A 27,478-nucleotide genomic window follows, 5' to 3' on the forward strand; every position below is an offset into this window, starting at 1 on the left:
GTTGCAGATGGTTTACTAGACGTTCATCACTTGCTCTTGAGAGCACCGATCTCCTGCGTCGAAAAAAAAGGCAACAACTGAAATCACCGTTTAATGGGGGTGGGCGTAGAGGCTGTGTCTAGACAGGAGTGAAAATGGGAAAAAAAAATCAACCATGTTTGAAAAAAAAAAAACCGTTTATCTCGTCTGCTTACGGGTACACCGTCTGCCGGTTTATTTATCTAACTTTGTTAAGAGACATCCGTTCACGTCCAGGACTGATGGTTATCTATTCTGGTCCTTAACGTCTTCCCCCACCCCTCTCCCCTACCCTACAGACCCGGAATTGTTGTTGTTATGACTGTCGGGGTATTTATTATCGTTTTTTTTGTTCTTCGTTTGTGTTAACACATTGCTGAAAATAGATGACATTGGCTGGGACTTTGCAGTCATGTCAAAAAGGTCGACTCGGCTCTATCAACATTCGAACTTTTTCGACTCATCTTTTTCAACATACATTATCTTTTTCAACAGACGAACTTATTTGTGGGAAACAAAAAAAAAACTAATTCGTCTGCGGGAGTTGACTGTCCCGCCGGTGTACCGGGAAAATTCCCGGTACTGTAATAGACAAAACCGAGTTAGATTTTTTAAAATGTTGGTATTTTACCATTCCTTCATGCCAAGGTGTAACATTAAAGCTTTAACGGAGAGAAAAAAAATGTACAATTACATTTTAGACTGGGGTTTACTTGGGGTCCCTTTTAAAAATTCTCCAGGCCCTCGGACACAGCCAGTCCATCCCTGCTCGTTTGTTCCGAAATTCGAACTTGTCGACTCATCTGTTTCAATATTCGAATAGATTTGTGGGGGAAAAAAATTACTTTTGCTATTGATGTTGATTTATTTTAAGATGTAATAATATAACATGGCTGCTTTTTAGTTTTAGTCGATTAATAGTTTAGATTGTTGAATTGTTATTCTAAAAATGATATTTCTGAAGTGGTAGGCCTACATCCTTTTTTTCTTGAGCTATAAGTTTTTATTTTGGAGGAATCTTTAAAGCTTACACCCACTCCACTCACTAAACGTTTAAGCTACGTTTTCCTATACAAGAATCAAGAACCACTGGCCGTTTCTCACCATCAAATTATTGATTCATTTGCATAAAGTGATGCGTCTATATGTACAACAAGAGTACACGTTCGACGATAAACTATTACATAGAAATAGTGGTTTGAAAAAAAAACCTTATTCTAGTGATGCGATCGATTTAGAGTTTTAGTATCTTCAGCAATCTTACAAGATAGTGAGTCTCTTCACTAAACGGACAACAGACCGTAATCGTTCAATGTTTAAAAAAAAAGTTCTTTAAGATTCCTGGAGATAATGTCTAAGAGACGTTTCATTATATAACTGACACTTACAAACACGTACGTCTGACGAATGTAAGTATCAGCGAATTGACTCTCCTGCGTCATTACCTGACCCCCAGACATCAGCTCCCCCACCGCAGGCTAATGTGTTTAGCATGTATTTATCTAGCCCCTGTCGTGGCGTCTCGCCAGGTATAGAGATGAGCGGAGCTCTGCAGCCTCGCACTGTCTGAACCGCTCAACAAAAACATGGTCTGCTGGCTGTGCACTTTTCATGATGTATCAACAGACTTCTACTTGAGGCACTCCAGACTTGACGGGTGTACACTTTTGTACACTTCAAGCTGTTTCAACAGACTTCTACTTGAGGCACTCCAGACTTGACGGGTGTACACTTTTGTACACTTTTCATGATGTATCAACAGACTTCTACTTGAGGCACTCCAGACTTGACGGGTGTACACTTTTGTACACTTCAAGCTGTTTCAACAGACTTCTACTTGAGGCACTCCAGACTTGACGGGTGTACACTTTTGTACACTGTTCATGATGTATCAACAGACTTCTACTTGAGGCACTCCAGACTTGACGGGTGTACACTTTTGTACACTTTTCATGATGTATCAACAGACTTCTACTTGAGGCACTCCAGACTTGACGGGTGTACACTTTTGTACACTTCAAGCTGTTTCAACAGACTTCTACTTGAGGCACTCCAGACTTGACGGGTGTACACTTTTGTACACTTTTCATGATGTATCAACAGACTTCTACTTGAGGCACTCCAGACTTGACGGGTGTACACTTTTGTACACTTCAAGCTGTTTCAACAGACTTCTACTTGAGGCACTCCAGACTTGACGGGTGTACACTTTTGTACACTTTTCATGATGTATCAACAGACTTCTACTCGAGGCACTCCAGACTTGACGGGTGTACACTTTTGTACACTTTTCATGCTGTTTCAACAGACTTCTACTTGAGGCACTCCAGACTTGACGGGTGTACACTTTTGTACACTTTTCATGCTGTATCAACAGACTTCTTGAGGCACTCCAGACTTGACGGGTGTACACTTTTGTACACTTTTCATGATGTATCAACAGACTTCCACTTGAGGCACTCCAGACTTGACGGGTGTACACTTTTGTACACTTTTCATGATGTATCAACAGACTTCTACTTGAGGCACTCCAGACTTGACGGGTGTACACTTTTGTACACTTTTCATGCTGTATCAACAGACTTCTACTTGAGGCACTCCAGACTTGACGGGTGTACACTTTTGTACACTTTTCATGATGTATCAACAGACTTCTACTTGAGGCACTCCAGACTTGACGGGTGTACACTTTTGTACACTTTTCATGCTGTATCAACAGACTTCTTTAGACTTCACCATCACGAGTGTCAGAATTTATTTTTTAAAAATGTAGTCACATATTTCCGGTAGGTAGTTTGTGGATTCACTTTTACCTTCGAGGAGTGTGATAGTAAAAAAAAAATGAAGCCTTGCTGCCAATTCTGATTAAACTGAATGTTTATAAGGAATATGCGTAATTATTAGCTGATTATGCTGATTGACGGGGTTATGAAAATAGCGGTGTCTAAAAGTTTCTCCCCGACAAGCACCGAACTCCTACAAAAGAAAACAACACTTCAGATTTTTCACTTTTTTGAAAAGTTAATTGAAACGAAAAATCTTGCACAGCGGTTGAGTTCGTTAACTTTACTACTAACACATTGGTTTTCTGTCGTTTGGTGGTGAATTGTTCACACAGGGTGTGTGGTACTTGCACATCCAGGGCCGAACTTTGTGTATTTGGGACAAATCGACATCCAGCGCCCCGAATCACACACCGCTAAATACGCTTCTCATAAAATTGTCTATCCCTAACTCTGTTCGCATTAATGGCGTCCCAATAAAGGAGTAGGGGTGTGAAAAAATCAGCGTTATAAATTCACGAATATTTACACCCCCTTCCCCTTCATAACAATTGTTCAGACATTGGAAAGGGGGGGGGGTAGATATGTTTCATTAGCATTGCTACCATTACTAAGCCATTCATCTGATCTAGGTGCTTGAAAAATAATTTTCTTTAATCCAGCTAGGTTGTTGTCAGAAATAAGATAAGGACAACTTTTAGGACAAAAGTTACAAATAGCCTACTCTGGGAAGAATAAAAAAAAAACCGCAGTGCAATACTGCAGCGAAATCTGGAATCAATGCAATCCGGGCGCTCACATTTTTCAAATGATTGTTCAGGTTGGTCTGTTGGTTACTGCTAGGAGAATTTGATGATAAAGTTATTAAACTAAAAAAAAATTACCATTTGTTAATACTTTATGATTTTAAGTAATAATTTATTATGATTTATAACTTTTTAACTTTACTAAACTCAGAGCTTGAAATTTATTTTCGTTAGAAATGTGACTCAAATTTGTGATTTAGAAACTGAATGGTTCTGAACACTTTCGCACTGTTTTTAAACACGCTTTACGTCACCGAAATGGGTGCACTACTCTCAAACCTGAGAGCTGTGCTTCACAGCACACCAAGAAGCTCTCTTGTTTAATCCCACCATTCACTGTTTATTCCAGCAAATTACCATCGCTGCCGGAAGAGAAATCAACATTTTTCTTACTTAGGGAAAGACTAGACCCGGTCACGACCTACTCCTGGCGGAGCTTTCACTATGTCCGCCGTCGATGCGCGGCAGGACGATTCAGTGTCCGAAGAATCAGCGATGTCCACATCGCTGAAATCGGATTTCAGTTCACAGGTAGAGTTTATAAGTAATCTAAGAGAGAATCGTCATCGAAAGATACAAAACAAAGTACGATTAGGTTTAGCGCGTCGGGATTAATATGAATGCGAACGTTGTTGCAAACAGCTTTGTAGTATATTGTAAAAAAAAAAAGTCAGTTACCAACTCGAAAGAAAGAAATCGGTAATTAAAATCAACCCATTAAAAAATGAATATAAAAAAAAAATGTTTAGTACTTCCATTAGCGTTAGCACGTTAGTACCATTAGTACCGGTGGCGTCAATAGGTCGGGTGTCGCCCATGCGATCCAGAACCCCCTTTAGTTGATGCTATCTCTATTTTACTCACTGTCCCTCACATTAACAGAGGTATATTACAGCCTTATTGCTAATCAGAGAAATACAAATTAGGTGGTAAAAATATATGCCAAATAAGCAAAATATATGTGTGAGGAATAATACATATAAAAAAACCTTAATAATAATAAGCTTTTAAAGTAGGAAAAAAAAACAAATTTGCTTTTTTTTAATAAAAGCTTTGGGTGCTCATAAAACCTCAAACATATTTTGAGATCTAAGCTTTTAATTTAAAAGCATGGTTGTTTTATTTTCTTATTTTCAGTGCATTTAAAAGCTTGTGATTATAAAGGTTTTATTTGTGTTTTCATGTTCCACTTTTTAGTAGTTCGTTCTAAATGAAGTTGACACGACATAGGCTACGACTAAAAATATTTGTTTTAAAATCCGATCAGTAGCTTTCAGTATCTAGAGCACAATTATCGGTTTCTGGAGCAAGAAATCAACCAGCCCTGACAAATAGTTCAGCGTCATCGATTAGCTGATCTAGCGATCGCTTGTTGTTATCTACCCTTTTATTATTGGATTCAGTAATTTGAAAGTGAATTTTTATGACGAGCATAATAATTGATATTTAGTAAAAAAGTAGATATTCTTGCATTATCATCGGAGATGAATGCATCTGGAAAGTTCAAATGAAATCGCTGCATTAAAAGCAACTGAGCTACAAGATTTGCCACACATCCCACAAACAAACGATACAACATCAACATAATTACGAGCTAAATACAAGCTTGTAATGAAAAGAGATTAATTTTTAGTCCGGCGGTAGGGGTCCGGGAGGACGGTGGATCTTCCCCCCCCCCTTCCCCCAAAGAGATGTCTGACAGAAACACTGGCCAGAACACATTAAGGGTTAATGCCAATGTTCTAATAACTACCAGTATCATGTCACGATAAATGTAACTGACAACATGGCAGACAAAAATAATTTTTTCCTAACTATGAACTAATACCTTTGATTGATGATTCCGCTCCTATCTTTTGAAAAACCGAAAGCGAATTAACCTTTGACCCGTCCATTATGGGAATTTCCAGCTCTATGGCACTCCCAGCGCATCAGGTTGTTAACTACAGCACCCATTAACACCTGTAATGTCCAGCCGTTAAAATAACCTGTCTAAATAAACTCAATGTACAGAGTGAAGAAGTGAGAGGAGGTAGATTGCACCTGACAAATGTAGATAGTCTTCAAGATGTCATGTTTTAGACTCTTGTTTGATGTGTCATATCTCATCAGGTAGCAATCTTTATGATAGAGAGTTAGGCCAGATAATTAATATATAAGACGTGGCTGTGTTGTTTAATTAGCTTGAGGTTTGATTTCATGTATCTTGTTAGCCTCTTAATATTTGTAGACGATAAACCAACACGTCAGTCCCATGGTTTTGTAATAAGAACTGGACAGTACATAAACTAAAGAAATTTTGTTTTCTGTCAGCATCGCTTTTAGTCTCCGGGTTATATTATAAGTGGGGTGTGTATATTTGCGTGTGTGAATGTGTTTGTAGTAGGGGGTTAGCCATTATATCCCCCCCCAAGAGGTAAACAATAAGAACAGAAATATGTATATACAAAATCAGTATTACAAATATGCAAAAGCTTTCTTTATTTTTAATAAGCTTTTCCCCAAACTGTTATCTTAAAAAAGATTTGAGGTGGGGGGGGGGGCACGAAGCCCCATCTTTTCTATCGACTAGATTAGTCTATGGTTAGGATTAGGAGAATAGGGTCAGTGTTATTTCCAGGATGAGTGTCAGGGCTAAGTTGAGATCTAGGGCTACGGTAGGTATCAGTGGAACGATGCTATGAAAGGATGGTCTTGAATACGTCCATTTAAAACATTACCAAACACCCGTTCGCTGATTGTTGACGGAGATTTGTCGACACTCCCTGCAGTCAATTTAAATATTGTTCCATAGCCGAACCCTTCGATTAGAAATTGACTTTGGGTGCGCGAAAATAGAAAAAAAAATAATGACAAAAAAAAGGGCTTGGTTGCTCGATAGAAACAAAACGGAATTAGTTTAAATAAATTATGACGAATGTGTTATCAGCGGCAAATCTACAAACCTCAGGGCTGGTATACGATATTAAAATAAGTAATGTTGTTCTTTTGTAAAGATTAGCCAACAGTTTTATAACTTGTATATTTAAGGAGAAAGGTTTGAAGTAAATTATGTGCTTCTGAAAAATTTGGACAAAACTGTTTGTTTTGTGTCACCTAAATTAATGTCTGATCTCACAAGTTAATACCCGAGGCATGGATATTGGTGTCAGTAAAAATCTAGAACAAAATGAACGTTCTTATGAGCTAGTTAAGTAACCTTCTATTAATCATATAGACATCGTTTATTTTTTAAGGTGGATTTGCAATGTTCTAGAAGTCAAACTGCAAATAATGTTGTATTCACAATACAAGCCTTTAACATCCTCTATTTAAACCAATGTTCTAGAACTACATACAATGTTCAATGTTCTAGAACTGCAACCAATGCTCTGATTTCTAGAACTACATGTAATGTTCTATGTTCTAGAACTGCATACGATGATATATTCACTTTCCAGGCCTGTAACATCCTATAATTAAACCAATTTAGAACTACAGTCAGTGTTCTGTGTTCTATAACTACAGCCAATGTTGTATGTTCTAGAACTAGAACCAATGTTGCATGTTCTAGAACTAGAACCAATGGTGTATGTTCTAGAACACCAACTAATGTTGTATGTTCTAGAACTACAGCCAGTGTTCTGTGTTCTATAACTACAGCCAATGTTGTATTTTTTAGAACTAGAACCAATGTTGTATGTTATAGAACTAGAACCAATGCTGTATGTTATAGAACACAAACTAATGTTGTATGTTCTAGAACTACATCCAATATTGTCAGTTCTAGAACACCAACCAATGTTGTATGTTCTAGAACTAGAACCGATGTTGTATGTTCTAGAACTGGAACAAATGTTGTATGTTCTAGAACACCAACCAATGTTGTATGTTCTAGAACTAGAACCAATGTTGTATGTTCTAGAACTGGAACAAATGTTGTATGTTCTAGAACACCAACCAATGTTGTATGTTCTAGAACACCAACCAATGTTGTATGTTCTAGAACACCAACCAATGTTGTATGTTCTAGAACACCAACCAATGTTGTATGTTCTAGAACACCAACCAATGTTGTATGTTCTAGAACACCAACCAATGTTGTATTCCCAGGCCTGTAACATCCTGGCAGAGCTGCGCGAGCAGGGAGAACTGTGTGATGCCGTCATCAGGGTCGGGGACGTCGTCTTTCCCATACACAGGAACATCCTCTCTGCCTGCAGCAGCTTCTTCCGTGCTCTGTTCACCAGCCAGGTAGGTGAGGTAGGTATCTGTTTGATTCTTGTTTGGTAGATACAGGTGAGGTAGGTATCTGTTTGATTCTTGTTTGGTAGATACAGGTGAGGTAGGTATCTGTTTGATTCTTGTTTGGTAGATACAGGTGAGGTAGGTATCTGTTTGATTCTTGTTTGGTAGATACAGGTGAGGTAGGTATCTGTTTGATTCTTGTTTGGTAGGTACAGGTGAGGTAGGTATCTGTTTGATTCTTGTTAAATAGATACAGGTGAGGTAGGTATCTGTTTGATTCTTGTTTGGTAGGTACAGGTGAGGTAGGTATCTGTTTGATTCTTGTTAAATAGATACAGGTGAGGTAGGTATCTGTTTGATTCTTGTTTGGTAGGTACAGGTGAGGTAGGTATCTGTTTGATTCTTGTTTGGTAGATACAGGTGAGGTAGGTATCTGTTTGATTCTTGTTTGGTAGATACAGGTGAGGTAGGTATCTGTTTGATTCTTGTTTGGTAGATACAGGTGAGGTAGGTATCTGTTTGATTCTTGTTTGGTAGATACAGGTGAGGTAGGTATCTGTTTGATTCTTGTTTGGTAGATACAGGTGAGGTAGGTATCTGTTTGATTCTTGTTTGGTAGGTACAGGTGAGGTAGGTATCTGTTTGATTCTTGTTAAATAGATACAGGTGAGGTAGGTATCTGTTTGATTCTTGTTTGGTAGGTACAGGTGAGGTAGGTATCTGTTTGATTCTTGTTAAATAGATACAGGTGAGGTAGGTATCTGTTTGATTCTTGTTTGGTAGGTACAGGTGAGGTAGGTATCTGTTTGATTCTTGTTAAATAGATACAGGTGAGGTAGGTATCTGTTTGATTCTTGTTTGGTAGATACAGGTGAGGTAGGTATCTGTTTGATTCTTGTTTGGTAGATACAGGTGAGGTAGGTATCTGTTTGATTCTTGTTTGGTCGATACAGGTGTGGTAGGTATCTGTTTGATTCTTGTTTGGTAGATACAGGTGAGGTAGGTATCTGTTTGATTCTTGTTTGGTAGATACAGGTGAGGTAGGTATCTGTTTGATTCTTGTTTGGTAGATACAGGTGAGGTAGGTATCTGTTTGATTCTTGTTTGGTCGATACAGGTGTGGTAGGTATCTGTTTGATTCTTGTTTGGTAGATACAGGTGAGGTAAGTATCTGTTTGATTCTTGTTTGGTAGATACAGATGAGGTAAGTATCTGTTTGATTCTTGTTTGGTAGATACAGGTGAGGTAAGTATCTGTTTGATTCTTGTTTGGTAGATACAGGTGAGGAAGGTATCTGTTTGATTCTTGTTTGGTAGATACAGGTGAGTTAGGTATCTGTTTGATTCTTGTTTGGTAGATACAGGTATCTGTTTGATTCTTGTTTGGTAGATACAGGTGAGGTAGGTATCTGTTTGATTCTTGTTTGGTAGATACAGGTGAGGTAGGTATCTGTTTGATTCTTGTTTGGTAGATACAGGTGAGGTAGGTATCTGTTTGATTCTTGTTTGGTAGATACAGGTGAGGTAGGTATCTGTTTGATTCTTGTTTGGTAGATACAGGTGAGGTAGGTATCTGTTTGATTCTTGTTTGGTAGATACAGGTGAGGTAGGTATCTGTTTGATTCTTGTTTGGTAGATACAGGTGAGGTAGGTATCTGTTTGATTCTTGTTTGGTAGATACAGGTGAGGTAGGTATCTGTTTGATTCTTGTTTGGTAGATACAGGTGAGGTAGGTATCTGTTTGATTCTTGTTTGGTAGATACAGGTGAGGTAGGTATCTGTTTGATTCTTGTTTGGTAGATACAGGTGAGGTAGGTATCTGTTTGATTTTTGTTTGGTAGATACAGGTGAGGTAGGTATCTGTTTGATTCTTGTTTTGGTAGATACAGGTGAGGTAGGTATCTGTTTGATTCTTGTTTGGTAGATACAGGTGAGCTAGGTATCTGTTGGATTCTTGTTTGGTAGATACAAGTGAGGTAGGTATCTGTTTGATTCTTGTTTGGTAGATACAGGTGAGCTAGGTATCTGTTGGATTCTTGTTTGGTAGATACAGGTGAGGTAGGTATTTGTTTGATTCTTGTTTGGTAGATACACGTTAGCTAGGTATCTGTTTGATTCTTGTCTGAAGGTGAGCGAAGTATCTGTTTGATTTTTTGTTTAATAGATACATGTAAGGTAGGTATCGATTCTTTTGTAATATATACAATAGCACTTTGCTAATTACTGTTTACTTAAATGCGATGAGGCCTGTTCTAACATTCCATGTTTCTTATTTCCCGCGCAGAACCCCACCAATCAACACGAGATCACGTTAACTCACGTGAACAGTGACGTCATGTCGGTCATCATTGACTACGCCTACACTCGACACGCCAAGGTGACGTCAGCGAATGTTGAGCAACTGTTGCCCGCGGCTGACCAGTTTCATTTCATGGGATTAGTCAAGGTACATATTAATTTATTATGTTGTATGTCGCAAATCTCGTCTAGACGGGAACATCCATTGTTTAAAAATTCTTGTACTAATCAAGCTATTCGACGATTTGGTCCAGTCTTAATCAGTCCAGCCCCGCTGCAAGCCTCTATATGGGTGTGACGGAGGCCTGTTTAACTCACACACAATTATTGTGTTCATTAGTATTTTAAAATAACAGCAACTTTACAATGTTAGAGAGGCTTAAATCAATTTAATGACAGACCGGGCTATTAAAGAATTTATTTTCAGACATCTATTTCTATTAGTTAAATGGTGAGCTTGTTTTCATCTAAATTCTCTATGCCGCTTAAGTTTGTGTGTGTGTGCGCATGTGTGTGTATAGCATGTAGCAAATAGTTTGATACTGACAATATTATTGCTATTTCATCTCTTAAGGACTGTTGTGATTTCCTCATATCAGAACTGTGTGCCGATAACTGCATCGGGATACGAAAGTTCGCACAAACCTACTTCTGCTCGAACCTGGAACAGCAGGCACTCAAGTACGTCCTGGTCAACTTCACGTCCGTCTATACCAACAGCAACGAGTTTCTTCAGCTGGACATTGACGAGGTAAGTCAACTGCACGTCGTCGTCTGACATCCAGCATTTGCACAACAGCTGACACAAGCAACATCCTCACTACAGCTGACACATGCAACATCTGCACTACAGCTGACACAAGCAACATCCTCACTACAGCTGACATTCAACATCTGCACTACAGCTGACACAAGCAACATCCTCACTACAGCTGACACAAGCAACATCCTCACTACAGCTGACACAAGCAACATCCTCACTACAGCTGACATGCAACATCCTCACTACAGCTGACACATCCAACATCCTCACTACAGCTAACACAAGCAACATCCTCACTACATCTGACACAAGCAACATCCTCACTACAGCTGACACAAGCAACATCCTCACTACAGCTGACACAAGCAACATCTGCACAAACTTATGGGTTTTGGTGGCTAACATAAAACACGTTAATAGTGATAGAGTGCATGTTTTAACGTAAGTGGCTAAACGGTTGACCTCCCCAGGTGTGTGAGATACTCCAGTCAGAACACCTGAATGTGAGAACAGAGGAGCTGGTGTTTGATGCTTTGTGTCGGTGGATCGACTACAGCCCTGATAGAAGAAAACGTCACATCGCCCGCCTACTGAGGACCATCCGACTCGGTCTACTGACTACAAGTTTTTTCGTCGAGAAGGTCTGTCTTGGTCTACTGACTACAAGTTTTTTTGTCGAGAAGGTCTGTCTAGGTCTACTGACTACAAGTTTTTTTGTCGAAAAGGTCTGTCTAGGTCTACTGACTACAAGTTTTTTTTGTCGAGAAGGTCTGTCTAGGTCTACTGACTACAAGTTTTTTTGTCGAGAAGGTCTGTCTAGGTCTACTGACCACAAGTTTTTTGTCGAGAAGGTCTGTCTAGGTCTACTGACCACAAGTTTTTTTGTGTGCATAAGGTCTATCTTGGTTAACAAGCTACTGGGTTGTTTGTATGGAGAAGGTCTGTCTAGGTCTACTGACTACTAGTTTTATGTAGACATTTTTTAACAAACTGTTTAAACATATTTGTGTTTTTCGTGGATTGTTGAAACTTGTTTTTGTTTTGTATGGCGTCATACGAGCTCCATTGAAGGGGAACTTGTCTGTTGTAATGAGTGTGTACAAACCCGTGACTGTTGCCCTGTGACCGGATGTTTTGCTCACCAGGTGAAGCCTCATGAATACGTTAAAGACAGCGAGCAGTGCCGTCCTATTATCATCGAGACGCTGAGGTTCTTGTATGAGCTGGACATGGATGATAGGAGAGAGGTGGACATGAGCAACCCTATAGCTAGACCCAGGATCCCTCATGAGGTGTTTACACATACGTTAGTTTAGTGGACAACCCTATAGCTAGACTCAGGATCCCTCATGAGGTGTTTACACATACGTTAGTTTAGTGGACAACCCTATAGCTAGACCCAGGATACCTCATGAGGTGTTTACACATACGTTAGTTTAGTGGACAACCCTATAGCTAGACCCAGGATCCCTAATGTGTTTACACGTACGTTAGTTTAGTGGACAACCCTATAGCTAGACTCAGGATCCCTCATGAGGTGTTTACACATACGTTAGTTTAGTGGACAACCCTATAGCTAGACTCAGGATCCCTCATGAGGTGTTTACACATACGTTAGTTTAGTGGACAACCCTATAGCTAGACCCAGGATCCCTCATGAGGTGTTTACACATACGTTAGTTTAGTGGACAACCCTATAGCTAGACCCAGGATTCTTCATGAGGTGTTTACACATACTTTAGTTTAGTGGACAACCCTATAGCTAGACCCAGGATTCTTCATGAGGTGTTTACACATACTTTAGTTTAGTGGACAACCCTATAGCTAGACCCAGGAGCCCTCTCGATTTTATTATTCATCACTTAAATATTTCAAGTATTTCAAACAATCATATTAAGATCGACTTTTCTAATTTTAAATTACTTTTAAGACTGAACCTGAATCACTAGATCGATAGTATCAAATTAAAGAGTTGAGGTAGTGTTAGATTAGTGAAAGCAGCAAACAATTACACCTCAACGACAGAAAAAAATACCACTGTTAACTTGTTAGTTAATGAAATGACAGTCAGACCAGAGTTTCTAAAAGTGACGTGACACTCGCCAGGTGATGTTTGTGATTGGTGGATGGAGTGGTGGGGCACCGACCAACATGGTGGAGACGTACGACACACGGGCCGACCGCTGGGTCGTCTGCCCAGTGGCGGATGCAGGTGAGATTCGACTTACCTGTCAGGTGAAACGTTTTTTTTAGTCAAGTCTGGTTTCTAATTTCTTGTACACTTTACCAACTAGAAAACAGCTGACTTGGAGCGGACACCGGAGAAGCATTTAGAAAAAACAAAATAAAAGAGTTCAGGGTATTGGTAACACATGCATCATACGAGCAGGGTATTGGTAACACATGCATCAGACGAGCAGGGTATTGGTAACACATGCATCATACGAGCAGGGTATTGGTAACACATGCATCAGACGAGCAGGGTATTGGTAACACATGCATCATACGAGCAGGGTATTGGTAACACATGCATCATACGAGCAGGGTATTGGTAACACATGCATCATACGAGCAGGGTATTGGTAACAGATGCATCATACGAGCAGGGTATTGGTAACACATGCATCATACGAGCAGGGTATTGGTAACAGATGCATCATACGAGCAGGGTATTGGTAACACATGCATCATACGAGCAGGGTATTGGTAACACATGCATCATACGAGCAGGGTATTGGTAACACATGCATCATACGAGCAGGGTATTGGTAACACATGCATCATACGAGCAGGGTATTGGTAACACATGCATCATACGAGCAGGGTATTGGTAACACATGCATCATACGAGCAGGGTATTGGTAACACATGCATCATACGAGCAGGGTATTGGTAACACATGCATCATACGAGCAGGGTATTGGTAACACATGCATCATACGAGCAGGGTATTGGTAACACATGCATCATACGAGCATGGTATTAGTAACACATGCATCATACGAGCAGGGTATTGGTAACACATGCATCATACGAGCAGGGTATTGGTAACACATGCATCATACGAGCAGGGTATTGGTAACACATGCATCATACGAGCAGGGTATTGGTAACACATGCATCATACGAGCAGGTTATTGGTAACACATGCATCATACGAGCAGGGTATTGGTAACACATGCATCATACGAGAAGGGTATTGGTAACACATGCATCATACGAGCAGGGTACTGGTAACACATGCATCATACGAGCAGGGTATTGGTAACACATGCATCATACGAGTGGGTCCGACCTGTTGGCTCACATTATGTAGAACTCTGGCAGCTAACAAAACACAACCTGCTGAGAATGAAACCATCGGGTGAAGATGGTGAGGGACTGGTCACCCACTCGGGAGTCCCACAGCCAACATATCAAAACAGTAAGAAAAACATAAGCCTGCAAAGAAAAATTCTAAACTTTGAGACTAGGAAGCTGGGTTTATATAAGTTAAAAAGTTAAGGAGACGATTGCAGGATCGTGTTGAAGGCTCTGTTCGGTGTCCTATGTCCTAGTAGGACAAAAGGTCAAGTTCATTAGCCCTCTGTCCCAGTGTTGACCTCTGTTGTTGTCTCAGGTCCTCGCGCCTACCATGGCATGATTACGATGGGCCATACGATCTACGTCATTGGCGGATTTGATGGGGTCGAGTACTTCAACAGCTGCAGAACCTTCGACCCTGTGAACAAAGTCTGGGCCGAGGCGCCGCCTATGAATTGTAAAAGGTAAGGACTGTCCCTTGGGAAATACTACTGCCCACACCCTTCTGGGTATCTCTTATGTCTCCATGTATGTAACGGTTTATGTCCTTTCCTTCTGGGTATATGATATCTCTAGATTTGAATGTGCTTTTGTCCCCTCCTTTGGTCTATATAACTGCAAATCAAAAGAAACATTTCCTACTGTCACTTAATGCAGAATTTGGTGCACATCGTCAGCCTAATTAACCAAGTTTAAAACACTGAGTATATAAAATTACTGTAACTTAGTTAATCCTTTACTGTACCGCTAATATAGTGTAAATATTCTGTAAAATGATAGTTTAAATACAGGACATCAGGCAAAGTGTTTGAACTGTTCATGAAGGTATTACAAGACCAACACTTACACATTAAATACACTTTCTATAGGTTAGGACAATACATACATAAATTATTATAACTCTACTTGTATTAACCCTAACTACTTGTTATCAAATAGGCACACGAACACTAAATACTACCGTACATTCTAGTTTTGTTTACACCAAGAGATCATTTCCACCAGGTACTAGACTAACTAGTTTATCTCCTTAGCTGCTGGGCCACCTTGCTATAGCTGCTGGGCCACCTTGCTCTAGCAGCTGGGCCACCTTGCTCTAGCAGCTGGGCCACCTTGCTCTAGCTGCTGGGCCACCTTGCTCTAGCAGCTGGGCCACCTTGCTCTAGCAGCTGGGCCACCTTGCTCTAGCTGCTGGGCCACCTTGCTCTAGCAGCTGGGCCACCTTGCTCTAGCAGCTGGGCCACCTTGCTCTAGCAGCTGGGCCACCTTGCTCTAGCAGCTGGGCCACCTTGCTCTAGCAGCTGGGCCACCTTGCTCTAGCTGCTGGGCCACCTTGCTCTAGCAGCTGGGCCACCTTGCTCTAGCAGCTGAGCCACCTTGCTCTAGCTGCTGGGCCACCTTGCTCTAGCAGCTAAGCCACCTTGCTCTAGCTGCTGGGCCACCTTGCTCTAGCAGCTGGGCCACCTTGCTCTGGCAGCTGGGCCACCTTGCTCTAGCAGCTGGGCCACCTTGCTCTAGCAGCTGAGCCACCTTGCTCTAGCTGCTGGGCCACCTTGCTCTAGCAGCTAAGCCACCTTGCTCTAGCAGCTGGGCCACCTTGCTCTAGCTGCTAAGCCACCTTGCTCTAGCTGCTGGGCCACCTTGCTCTAGCAGCTGGGCCACCTTGCTCTAGCAGCTGGGCCACCTTGCTCTAGCAGCTGGGCCACCTTGCTCTAGCAGCTAAGCCACCTTGCTCTAGCTGCTGGGCCACCTTGCTCTAGCAGCTGGGCCACCTTGCTCTAGCAGCTGAGCCACCTTGCTCTAGCTGCTGAGCCACCTTGCTCTAGCTGCTGGGCCACCTTGCTCTGGCAGCTGGGCCACCTTGCTCTAGCAGCTGGGCCACCTTGCTCTATGTGCTGGGCCACCTTGCTCTAGCTGCTGAGCCACCTTGCTCTAGCAGCTGAGCCACCTTGCTTTAGCAGCTGGGCCACCTTGCTTTAACTGCTGGGCCACCTTGCTCTAGCTGCTTGGCCACCTTGCTCTAGCTGCTGCGCCACTTATTCTCAACTTGCTCTAGACTGTACTTTGCCGTTTACTGTATTCGTCGATGTAACGAATGTTCAAGTTTTGTCCTCAACGCAAGCCTAGACACACCCAGGTCTTGTCAAAATGAGAACCTCTGGCCTGACAAGTCGGGCGTTGCAGAATTTTGGCAAGAGGCAACTAGTGATGGCCACAGTTTGACACCTAGTGAGCTTCATCTGGTCAACAGATTTTCTCTTGAAGAGTTATTGAATGATTGTTTTCGCTATATGTTATTTAAAGACAATCTCGATGTAAGCTGATGCATTTGCTCTTTCTGAAATAAAAGTCAATAGAATAGAATGAAAGAAAACAGACGAGAAGTAACAGAGAGATTATTTCCTAAAGTTGTTTTAGTTGAAATTAAGGAATGCCAATAAAGAGCAGAATAGAAATTAGCTCGTGAATCTTGCGTTTTTAACTAATTTTAATCTGAAGCCAGTTAATTAATACTTTATGCTAATTAAAAATACACAATTATCGTCTTAATAAGTGAAGTGACGTTGACGTTTGTTGTTCCAAGTGACTAAATTGTTTACATTTAATGGTAATTTCTTGACAGGATATTTACCCATTTTTTAAATCCCTTTCCTAATGTAAACAATTATCTTGATCAAATATATTCTGATATTTTTGTCTGGAATATTTGCATGCTGAGTTATCTTTCATTTCTGCGAGACGGGGGCGTCATGACGTCAGTCGATGACGTCAGTCGATGACGTCAGTCGATGACGTGCCTGGCTCCGTGTAGGCCTAATAAGTGCTGACAGACGGCATAAATTTGGGCATGGATCCACAGACTAATCGCATGGGTTGTTGTCTGGCATTTGTTCTTCTAATCTCGTTGCTGTCTGCACATGTCCACAGCCTAGCTGGCTTGATTAGCCCTTTCATTTCTTGCTATTTTCATCCTGTCACTCTTATATAAGCTGGCACGTTTGTTTGTTTTGTCTTTAGATAGTACATTTCTTTTTTAGGATTTGATTGAATATTGGGATATGCAAGTTGTGAAACATTGAAATCTCTAGTGTACCTTATGTGTATTAAGAGATGCGAACTATATATTTAGTCCCCGAGGAGGTTTAGACATAGTCAGTTTACGCTGACTCCTATTATCACATTGCAACCTTTATATTAAAATTTAACCACCTTTACATTACAACTTTACCACCCATATACTACAACTTTACCACCTTTTCATTACAACTTTACCACCTATATACTATAACTTTACCATGTATATACTACAACTTTACCACCTTTTCATTACAACTTTACCACCTATATACTACAATTTACCACCCATATACTACAACTTTACCACCATTACATTACAACTTTACCACCTATATACTACAGCTGTGCCACCTTTTCATTACAACTTTACCACCTATATACTACAATTTACCACCCATATACTACAACTTTACCACCATTACATTACAACTTTACCACCTATATACTACAGCTTTGCCACCTTTTCATTACAACTTTACCACCTATATACTACAATTTACCACCCATATACTACAACTTTACCACCATTACATTACAACTTTACCACCTATATACTACAGCTTTGCCACCTTTTCATTACAACTTTACCACCTATATACTACAATTTACCACCCATATACTACAACTTTACCACCATTACATTACAACTTTACCACCTATATACTACAGCTTTGCTATCTTTATACTTTCTGTATTCTCACATATTTCTTACTGTTCCATCTCTTGGACTCCTCCCTCCCCCCCCCCTCCAAAGCACACACATTTTGCTATCGTCCTCTCCTGTAAAGTTCATGGACAGTTGAATCGTCTGTTCAATTAGGGTCAGAAGTTATCTTTTGTTCTGCTGCTAATTCGATCTGTCAACGTCTCATGTAATGTTATGGTCATCCACAGCCCGTAGCAGGTGTAGCCTGCAGTTGATGTAGCTGTCCCCCCTCTAAGACCCCAGGTTTTCATAGCCTCCAATTTCCAACTATTTCCATCGCCTGTTAAAGCTCCCACACCCCAGAGCCAGATTAACGCTTCTCATGTTTGGCTTAAAGTACGCGTGGGAGTCTTCTATCGTCTATCACCGCGACACAAATAATATTTCTGCAGTTATAAAGGGTTGCGCTTATGCATCAAAATACTCTAGAATTAAATGAGTAATGCAATCTAGATTTACATTTATATTATTTTATTAATTTAGATTTTCTACTCTATAATTGCTTGAACCGGCGAGTCTAATGTTTACCCAACAACTGCTAGACTCAAGCTCAGCAAACTAGACGTTTTAATATTTAACACATAAACAGACCTATGTGGGCAAACCGCAGTTCAGAAAGAAATATCATTGAAGTAGTGTGGTTGGATACAAGATTAACATCATCACATGACAAGACCTAATGTCAAAAGATGAAAATAGATTGATGTTGAACAATGAGTTTGAGAATGTAGTCAAGCAGGAGATGGACGATACTAAAAGGACGTGGTTTAACATGAAGAGCACACCATCGGATAAGGTGGACCTAAAGACCTTGTAAACGTCCAGTAGTTGTAACACCATAAGTATCCACATAGACGTGGATCATTGGATAATGGGGACCTAAAGACCTTGTAAACGTCCAGTAGTTGTAACACCATAAGTATCCACATAGACGTGGATCATTGGATAATGGGGACCTAAAGACCTTGTAAACGTCCAGTAGTTGTAACACCATAAGTATCCACACATCCTTAACATCGTGGCTGTATCGGTCCTTGTGAAATAAAACTTTCTAAGTTTAGAACTGCAACATGTTGCACTTTACACGGTTACTGCAGGTGTTCTAGGTAGCTTGGCAGGTAAACAATGGATGCGAGATGAAATATGCTAACTTTTACATACTATGATTTTATGATGTAAATACTCGAAGGTGAGTGTATGTAGACAAAGAATTTGAAACTTCAGATATCTGTAAAAGAAGTCAATTAGTGGCTGCTGCTGTCGTTTATCTCATTAAGATTGTCTAGAAGAGGTCGGTGTTGGTTGGTTTATTTCTTATGTCTAAAACAGTTTGAGGTTGGCATTGTGAGGTACTGTATGCCACCTGGTCTGCTCATGGAGGGCATGACTCTGTGAGTGTTGTAGTGCCAGTTTAGTAGTTTAACTCGTTTCTTCTGTGGCTGTAAGACTTTTGAACAGGAAAGTTAATTGGCTTATTCAGACCCCTGCATCCGTCAGGTGTTACGTCAGTGTGGCTCTACTGGACGGCCACATCTACGCCATGGGAGGCTTTGACGGCCACGTCCGGCAGAACTCGGTCGAGAGGTTCACAAAGGAGACGAACCAGTGGAGTCTGATCAGACCCATGCACCACCAGCGGAGTGACGCTTCGGCCACAACCCTGAACGGCAAGTACCACTGGTGGTTAGACATTGATGTATACATTCTCCTGGACAACTAGACATTGTCTTACATTTATCTACACATTCTCCTGTACAACTAGACATTGTCGTCCATTTATCTAGACATTCTCCTGTACAACTAGACATTGTCGTCCATTTATCTAGACATTCTCCTGTACAACTAGACATTTATCTAGACATTCTCCTGTACAACTAGACATTTATCTAGACATTCTCCTGTACAACTAGACATTGTCGTTCATTTGTCTAGACATTCTCCTGTACAACTAGACATTGTCGTCCATTTATCTAGACATTCTCCTGTACAACTAGACATTGTCGTCCATTTATCTAGACATTCTCCTGTACAACTAGACATTGTCGTCCATTTATCTAGACATTCTCCTGTACAACTAGACATTGTCGTCCATTTATCTAGACATTCTCCTGTACAACTTGACATTGTCTTCCATTTATCTAGTCATTCTCCTGTACAACTAGACATTGTCTTACATTTATCTTCCGTGTAAGTTTGCTATTGACCAGGAAAGGTTGACACGTGTAACATTAGTTTGCTATTGACCAGGAAAGGTTTACATATGCGGTGGCTTCAACGGCCAGGAGTGCCTGAACTCGGCTGAGTACTACAGCCCAGACACCAGCCAGTGGACGCTCATCAACAACATGAACAACAGGCGCAGTGGCGTCGGCGTCATCGCCTACAACGAGTGCATCTACGCCCTGGGCGGCTTCAACGGCGTGACCAGGATGAACACGGGGGAGAGATTCTGTCCCAGGACACGCCAGTGGGTGGACATCCCGGAGATGTACAGCCCCAGGAGCAACTTCGCTACAGAGGTGGGTGGACCATGGGGGGGGGGGGGGTGGACTAGGGGAGGTGGGTGGACTATGGGGGGTGGGTGGACTAGGGGAGGTGGGTGGACTATGGGGGGTGGGTGGACTATGGGGGGTGGATGGACATCCCGGAGATGTACAGCCCCAGGAGCAACTTCGCTACAGAGGTGGGTGGACCATGGGGGTGGGTGGACTAGGGGGGGGGGTGGGTGGACATCCCGGAGATGTACAGCCCCAGGAGCAACTTCGCTACAGAGGTGGGTGGACCATGGGGGGTGGGTGGACTAGGGGAGGTGGGTGGACTATGGGGGGTGGGTGGACTAGGGGAGGTGGGTGGACTATGGGGGGTGGGTGGACTATGGGGGGTGGATGGACATCCCGGAGATGTACAGCCCCAGGAGCAACTTCGCTACAGAGGTGGGTGGACCATGGGGGTGGGTGGACTAGGGGGGGTGGGTGGACATCCCGGAGATGTACAGCCCCAGGAGCAACTTCGCTACAGAGGTGGATGGACCATGGGGGTGGGTGGACTAGGGGGGGGTGGGTGGACATCCCGGAGATGTACAGCCCCAGGAGCAACTTCGCTACAGAGGTGGGTGGTCTATGGGAGGTGGGTCTACAGAGGTGGGTGGACTATGGGAGGTGGGTCTACAGAGGTGGGTGGACTATGGGAGGTGGGTCTACAGAGGTGGGTGGACTATGGGAGGTGGGTCTACAGAGGTGGGTGGACTATGGGAGGTGGGTCTACAGAGGTGGGTGGACTATGGGAGGTGGGTCTACAGAGGTGGGTGGAGTTGGGGTTGTGGATCTACAGAGGTGGGTGAACTATGGGGGGTGGCTCTACAGAGGTGGGTGGACTATGAGAGGTGGGTCTACAGAGGTGGGTGGAGTTGGGGTTGTGGATCTACAGAGGTGGGTGAACTATGGGGGGTGGCTCTACAGAGGTGGGTGGACTATGAGAGGTGGGTCTACAGAGGTGGGTGGACTATAGGAGTCGGGTCTACAGAGGTGGGTGGACTATGGGAGGTGGGTGTGTGTGTGTAATGAAGTGGTGGATACTAGTTGGTAATAAGTTGTGTTGCAAGTCGGCTGGAATATTGGTGGTGAGGTATGTCTAAAGAGGTAGGTAGACAATTGGTATTCCGTTCAGCCACAGAAAATGAAATTCATAGTTAAAATCACGTTTTTTTACAAGCTGAAATAAACTTTAAAACTAATGGAAAGTAAATGTTTCAGATACAGTAGCTTTACTCGTTATTTAAATAGTATTTCTTTACAAAGAGAAGTACTGCTAGTTATTTGCAATCAAACATACAATATATGATTTTGTAATATGAAATGTTGTAAAAAGAATATAGTTTAGTTATATACAATGTGTTAATACATAGTTTTGTTATTTATATAATTTTGTAATCAAATTTTGTTTATAATTCAACCAAATTTATATATTTTTTACGTAAAGGGGAAGAACAATGAATTTCGCAGGGGGAAATAGTTTTTTAAGTTATTTCCCTTTTATCTTTGAAAGTAGCTGCCCTAAAGTGTAACTATTAAAACTAATAACTATCGTGTAATTATTATAACAAAGGAGCGGGAATCAATTTAATCTAGAATAATTTGCATATTCTTTTAGATAATTGACGACATGCTGTTTGCTATTGGAGGCTTTAACGGAGTTACAACCATCTTTAATGTGGAATGTTACGACTCGAACGCTGACGAATGGTAGGACAGGGTCAATTTTCTTAATGTGTTGACAAAATGGAATGGCAATTTCAAATGTTATCTAATCTACTTGACATTTTGGCCTATTGTAACCTTTAGAGTTTTCGAGAAGAAAAAATCAAATGAGCTCGGCTTCTTATTAAAAGATCAAAGCACAATATCATTGAAGTATGAGGCCAGGTGTGGTAGTTAAATCACTGAAGTATTGGGCCAGGTGTGGTAGTTAAATCACTGAAGTATGGTGTCAAGTGTGGTAGTAAAATCACTTAAGTATGGTGTCAAGTGTGGTAGTTAAATCACTGAAGTATTGGGCCAGGTGTGGTAGTTAAATCACTGAAGTATGGGGCCAGGTGTGGTAGTTAAATCTCTGAAGTATAGGGCCAGGTGTGGTAGTTAAATCATTGAAGTATGGGGCCAGGTGTGGTAGTTAAATCACTGAAGTATGGGGCCAGGTGTGATAGTTAAATCAGTGAAGTATGGTGTCAGGTGTGGTAGTTAAATCACTGAAGTATGGTGTCAGGTGTGGTAGTTAAATCACTGAAGTATTGGGCCAGGTGTGGTAGTTAAATCACTGAAGTATGGGGCCAGGTGTGGTAGTTAAATCTCTGAAGTATGGGGCCAGGTGTGGTAGTTAAATCATTGAAGTATGGGGCCAGGTGTGGTAGTTAAATCACTGAAGTATGGGGCCAGGTGTGATAGTTAAATCAGTGAAGTATGGTGTCAGGTGTGGTAGTTAAATCACTGAAGTATGGTGTCAGGTGTGGTAGTTAAATCACTGAAGTATGGGGCCAGGTGTAGCTACACTGAAGTATGGGGCCAGGTGTAGCTATTTTATCAACTGTCTACCTGTCATTTCGCCAGGTATGATGCCACCGATATGAGTCTGTATCGCAGCGCCCTCAGCGCATGCGTGGTCAAGGGTCTACCGAATGTCCAAGATTATATCTACCAAAACAGACTTTTCCGAAACCCAGACACTTCAACCAATGTCGACCCGTCCCCCGACTCTATAACCAACTCCGGGTGACCTCGACTACATCAGCAGTGGGGGTCCTTCATAGCAACTTTAATCCTCCACTACACTCAAAGAATCAACCTAAGAAAAAGGTTGGATTTTATTAAGCTAGAAGATGTTTCACTCATAATTTATAAGAATATACTTGTTTGCTTTGTTTTTTTAATTATCCGGGCATCCATTGTGTTGCTTGTTAAGTTTTATTACAGTTTACACGAAAAATTGATTTGATTTTATATACAAAACATTTGTTTCCTAAATCTGATATCAACTTCTTATAAACACATAGCATCAATAAACATCTTATTTCACAGAGTCCATGCATTTTCCAGCTTTTTGTTGACTTAGGGTGATATTTTTATTTCACAGATCTCCCCAGAGATATGCTATTCCAAACAAGGGCGTTAATCAATGTTTACATCATGGGAGACTACATGGTAAGTCCGTCTACAGTAATATATACATTATATATATATATATATATATATATATATATATATAGGCCTATATATATATATATATATATATATATATATATATATATATATATATATATATATATATATATATATATATATATATATATATATATATATATATATATATGCACAGCCCGCACAAACACATACGCATAATCTAATTGGTATGACTGATATAAAATACTGGCCACAGCACAGCCCTTAATTTGTGCTGACTATGTACCCTCTGGCTCATTTAAATATCGCGTTGTGCCCCCCCCCCCCCCTCCTCCTCCTCCTTTGCTCTCTCTCTCCCAGGTCTTAATGCTTGTATAATGGTCCATCCAGTTCCCTATCGATGTGAACGATTCCGCTGTTATGCTGCTTCTGTATTCGTTGAGCGCTCTTTAATAACCGTCTGACGCCGAGTCAGTGATCCATCGCAGTCAGTGTCAGACTTTGTCTGTAATCAAGTCTTCAAAACACTCGGACTTATTTGTACAATATGTCTGTAATCCGGTCTTCAAAAGACTTGGATTTATTTGCACAGACTCAATGTCTGTAATCAGGTCTTCAAAAGACTTGGACTTATTTGTACAATATATATGTAATCCGGTCTTCAAAAGACTTGGATTTATTTGTACAGACTCAATGTCTGTAATCAGGTCTTCAAAAGACTTGGACTTAGTTAATAGTTAAGTCTAGTCGTTTGGGAGTGTTAAAATTCATGCACAAGTTTGACGATATTTTAAAAATTATTTCTCTCCTTGGCCTATTTGTTACGTTAGCTTGGTCACTTTTGTATTACATGTTAATCATGTGTTTTGCAGTACTTCTAAAATCTGGTTTTTATAATGAAGTAAAATATTAAAATATTGCTTTAACGGATACCGCATCTGATTTAACTAACTTGAAGCTCCTTTCACATGTATTCCCCCAATTTCCTCTGACAGATAATGAATGATCAACAAGAGAGACTGAGTAAACGTCATCAAATTTTAAAGAGTCGAACCATCACGAAACAAATTTAAAATGTTCTTATTTTTAACTTGGTTTTTAGCTGTAAAGTAACAAAAAGCACTAAAGCTTTTCTACTATGTCCCATAACTCTTGGTGTACTTTCAGCTAGCCAAGTACGTTAAAGAATCCCAACCTCGGGTACTTTGATTTCAATTTTTACCTAAGTATTCGATTAAAATATTAACGTAACATTTTTAAAAAGAAAAAAAAACATCTGTTTGAAGCAAATTAAAATCACGAATGCAAACAAAAAATAAATGAAAGATACGGAACATAGCACGGATTTTGAGTTTTTCATAACTTTTCCTAGTGTGGTTTGCAACTTGATTTTTCTGTTTCCTTTAATTGTTGCAACTTGGAGTTATATATAACTGTTGTTTATTTATACTTTTACAGTGATTTTTACCTGTGTTAGTAGCTATTTAAAAAGAAATTATGTATTGGCGGTTTAAAAATTATTCTTATCGGACTTGTTGAAACAGTCATCACTTGATCTTGTAACTCAATTTACTAACCTAGATCCGTATTTGACCTTATACCTCAATCTACCAAATCCATATTTGACCTTATACCTCAATCTACCAACCAATGTTGACGTTATACCATGGCCTACCCACCGAAGAATAGAATCTTTGTAAAGAATGTTTTAAAACACGTCAAGTGCTGTGGTTCCTTTTTTGTGTGTGAACCATAGATTCCCAAGCATACTATAGTAACACAAATTAAGAGCCACGTAGACTGATCGAAAGAAAATATGTATGTTGCCCTGGAGCCGCAGGCTGCCATACGTGAATCATGTTGTCATTAATAGTTCAGGTAAAAACGACTTTTTAAAAAAAATTGTTAGTTTACTTTGTTTAGATCGATGTTGTAATTCTTTTCATATGATTTTGTTACCCATCTTTTATCCTTAAGCTTATACGAAAAAAATGGAAACACGTTAATAAGAAAATAAATAAATGTGTGACACACTGTTAATGTAAAGATCTATAAATTATTCATCTAATTAAGCCCATTAAACATGATGTGCACATCATTTCCCCTGGACGTGCGCGTCTGTTCTAGTAACTTCCCATCAGCGAGGTGTTGTTTCTTTTTTAAAGAGAGGAGCAATTTATTTAATCAACATTTCATCTTCATGCGCTGAAACAATCAAGCAGTTATTGGCCCAATCTTGTTGATGTACAACAAACCACATAACAAATTACACTTGATCTTTTATTTTAAAGCTTCTTTCAAGGTAGCAATCGTTTTTCCAATGCTGAGGACATTGCATGTTTACGATTTAAATGATGTTAAAAACAATAATAATTTCGCGCTTATTTAAAAAAAAACGAATTGTGGATTGTTTTGTTTAAGAGAATCTCCAATACCAGTCATAGCTAGTGTTCAGGTTATATATGCGATATTTGCCTAAAATTATTGGTCAAATTTTGCCTACTTGTGCAGTGTGACATTAGACCACTGTAATAAACATCGTAAATCCCGTCCCAAAGCTATCTGCTGATCTCGTAGATTTATTGATTGGTAACGGGTATGTTTGACGCTGTTGGCTCTAGATATCTGTTCACTAGCCAGTCGACGCTACAGACGGTATTAAAACTCAGCTCAGCATTAAACTCCGTCTAGTTTTGTGTGAGTGAATAGCATGTTCCCATTTGACGCTAGGCATCACAGTTTTACCCAGTAAAAACAATCCTTTGGTTGCCTTTAAAAAAAATCAATGTCGGTAAGTGTTGTAATTTCGTGTATTTATTAATATATTACCATTGTAGGAACGTATACAGTAATTACTGAAATATAACTTACGTAAGTAGTTATTGATATAATGTATCACTATGTAATTGTTGTCGCATACATTTTGATTGTATAAGCTAGTCTCGTCTGTCAGTGACAGTGGCCACAAGATAATCTCGGCAATGTTGGCCATTTTGTTTTTAAATTTAAAAAAAATAGTTTTGATTGATTTCACCATTCTCAATGTTGAACAGCGGCGTCCTACTAATTGATACAGTTAAGTTAATAATAATTTTAGCAGCCACCCTACATCTTGTCAATAGAGCGCTTTGTCTACGTGCTTTTAAACCAACAAATCGTCTAAATAATAATTCTGTTTGTATAATTATCTGATTATCTGACGCGTATTCGTAAGTTTTAATATTTTATCTTTAAAGCAAAAAAGAAAGAAAAACAAAAGCAAAGATTTCAACATTTAATTGCATCAAGGACAAACGGTAAAAGGTGTATTTTGATTTAAAAAATTATGTATTATGTATAAATCAGTTTTGATAAATATTTTTTCTATTTCATCAGTATTTTGACCCATTATAACCCAGTACTTGATAACGTAAAAGTAAACTTAACATTATATCATCGATTTTGTGAAAAACTATAAATTAGTACTTGATAACAAAGAAATCTGTGTTTTTGACCCACTTCTAACCAATATTTGACCACAAAAACTTGACAAATAGATCAATACTTTTGACCCAATTTAAACCAGCATTAGACGACAAAAACATGCTAATTTAATCCATATTTTTGACGCAAGTTAAACCAGTATTTGACCACAAAGACTTGATATTTTAACCGATACTTTTGAGCCAATTTAAACCATGATGAGACAACAAAGAGCTGACATAGTGTTTCAAGTTTTAATGATTAGACTGGACAGACAGAGATAGACAAGCAGCGTCGGTAGCTGCTGCAAGTCTCGTCCACCCGGCTCTACATCCATCCGTTGTTCAACATCGCTGTGGAGAG

General features: G+C 40.3%; 2 protein-coding genes across 5 annotated transcripts in view; one reads left to right on the plus strand and one right to left on the minus strand.

The window, feature by feature from the left end:
* Window positions 1-3,868: 3,868 nt before the first annotated feature.
* LOC131951235 (kelch-like protein 10) lies at window positions 3,869-24,982 on the plus strand. 4 transcript variants are annotated; one of them, XM_059313576.1, is made up of 15 exons: window positions 3,869-4,138; window positions 7,700-7,849; window positions 10,118-10,279; window positions 10,706-10,882; window positions 11,365-11,503; window positions 11,673-11,704; window positions 12,040-12,186; window positions 13,001-13,106; window positions 14,514-14,661; window positions 19,479-19,648; window positions 20,229-20,500; window positions 22,131-22,222; window positions 23,084-23,329; window positions 23,607-23,674; window positions 24,649-24,982. In XM_059313576.1, exons 1-13 carry the CDS (start codon window positions 4,052-4,054, stop codon window positions 23,247-23,249), a joined length of 1,848 nt encoding a protein of 615 aa, XP_059169559.1. In that variant the 5' UTR covers window positions 3,869-4,051; the 3' UTR covers window positions 23,250-23,329; window positions 23,607-23,674; window positions 24,649-24,982. The 4 variants fall into 4 exon arrangements, with proteins under 4 accessions (XP_059169559.1, XP_059169560.1, XP_059169558.1 ...); XM_059313577.1 differs by having other exon boundaries at window positions 7,700-7,840; XM_059313575.1 differs by lacking the exon at window positions 11,673-11,704 and having other exon boundaries at window positions 11,365-11,535.
* Window positions 24,983-26,915: 1,933 nt separating this feature from the next.
* The window catches only part of LOC131951236 (uncharacterized), a 56,109-nt gene continuing 55,546 nt past the window's right edge, over window positions 26,916-27,478 (minus strand). The window contains exon 5 of the mRNA XM_059313579.1: window positions 26,916-27,468. Coding sequence (XP_059169562.1) covers window positions 27,443-27,468 — 26 coding nt within the window. The 3' untranslated portion in view covers window positions 26,916-27,442. The remainder of the gene's footprint in view (window positions 27,469-27,478) is intronic.

Source organism: Physella acuta, unplaced genomic scaffold (genome assembly GCF_028476545.2).
Source record: "Physella acuta isolate Inbredline_101_S28 unplaced genomic scaffold, ASM2847654v3 ptg000805l, whole genome shotgun sequence".
In the NCBI taxonomy this organism is placed as follows: Eukaryota; Metazoa; Mollusca; class Gastropoda; family Physidae; genus Physella; species Physella acuta.